At 40.3% G+C, this 1,093-nt stretch overlaps 1 protein-coding gene across 1 annotated transcript in view; it reads right to left on the reverse strand.

Annotated features, from left to right (window-relative positions):
- Positions 1 to 288: 288 nt before the first annotated feature.
- The window catches only part of LOC107296238 (antihemorrhagic factor HSF-like), a 24,750-nt gene continuing 23,945 nt past the window's right edge, over positions 289 to 1,093 (reverse strand). The window contains exon 7 of the mRNA XM_015825587.1: positions 289 to 540. Coding sequence (XP_015681073.1) covers positions 289 to 540 — 252 coding nt within the window. The remainder of the gene's footprint in view (positions 541 to 1,093) is intronic.

Raw genomic sequence — 1,093 nt, forward strand, 5'->3', positions numbered from 1 at the left:
TAAAAAGGAAGAATTTGGACTTTAGGACTAATATAACTTCTGATCAACTTTCTTCTTGTTCCTTGGCTGAACAGAGAGAGGGACAGGAAGATGTTAAGTGAGCATCAGAATCTTTATTTCTATAAGCAGAAAGGCACAAATACAAAGCCCCTTTCTTATAACAACCATGGGTGATCATAACACTTGGCAAAGACTGTAATGTGTCAGGGTAAACACTTTTTGGATTCAAGCTTTGAGTTCAGATTTGGAAAACGGTTTTGCACTAACTGGGTGGTTTCTCGATGCTCTCTAGTACAGCCGGAAGTGATGTACTTTTCCTGGACAACCTTTCACAGGGGTTGTGTGATGATCTGATATGTCTGTTGGGAGTTCTTTCTTGACGAAAGCAACTGGGACATCCGCCACATGTTCATGAGACTCGTGTGAGGTGCTTGTATGATTGTCTGGATGGACGAAGTTGAGGATAGTAATGTTGTGTTCTGGGGAAATACTGTTTTTTTCAATGTGTTGCTGAATCAAATGGGAGTGAGCGTGTCCATCCTGGAAAAAAAAACCACAAAACATGCAAGCACTGATGAGTCTTCTTCGGCCATTGAACCTGAAGCTTATCCTGCTTTGAACTTTCCAACACATTAAAATCCAGCTTGACAAAAGAGAATCAAGAAAACCAACTGCTGTTAATATTTTCAATACAGGTAGTCCTCGACTTACAATCATTCTTTTAGTGACCCTTTGAAATTACAAATGCCCTGAAAAAAGCAACCTATGACTGTTTTTCGCACTTACGACCCTTGTAGCATCCCCATGGTCACATGATCAAAATTCAAATGCTTTGCAGTCAGAATCTATTTATGACGGTTGCCGTGTCCTGGGGTCTTGTGATCCCCTTTTGCGGCCTTCTGACAAGCAAAGTCAATGGGGAAGCCGGATTCACTTAACAACCGTGTTACTAATTTAACTACGGCAGTGATTCACTTAACAACTGTGGCAAAAAAAGAGTTTAAAATGGGGCAAAACTCACTTAACAATAGTCTCGCTTAGCAATAAAAAAATGAGGTTGTGGTCTTAAATTGAGGACTTGCTATAATTTAGC

This window comes from Protobothrops mucrosquamatus, unplaced genomic scaffold, assembly GCF_001527695.2.
Source record: "Protobothrops mucrosquamatus isolate PMUCROS unplaced genomic scaffold, P.Mucros_1.0 scaffold2700, whole genome shotgun sequence".
Taxonomy (NCBI): domain Eukaryota; kingdom Metazoa; phylum Chordata; class Lepidosauria; order Squamata; family Viperidae; genus Protobothrops; species Protobothrops mucrosquamatus.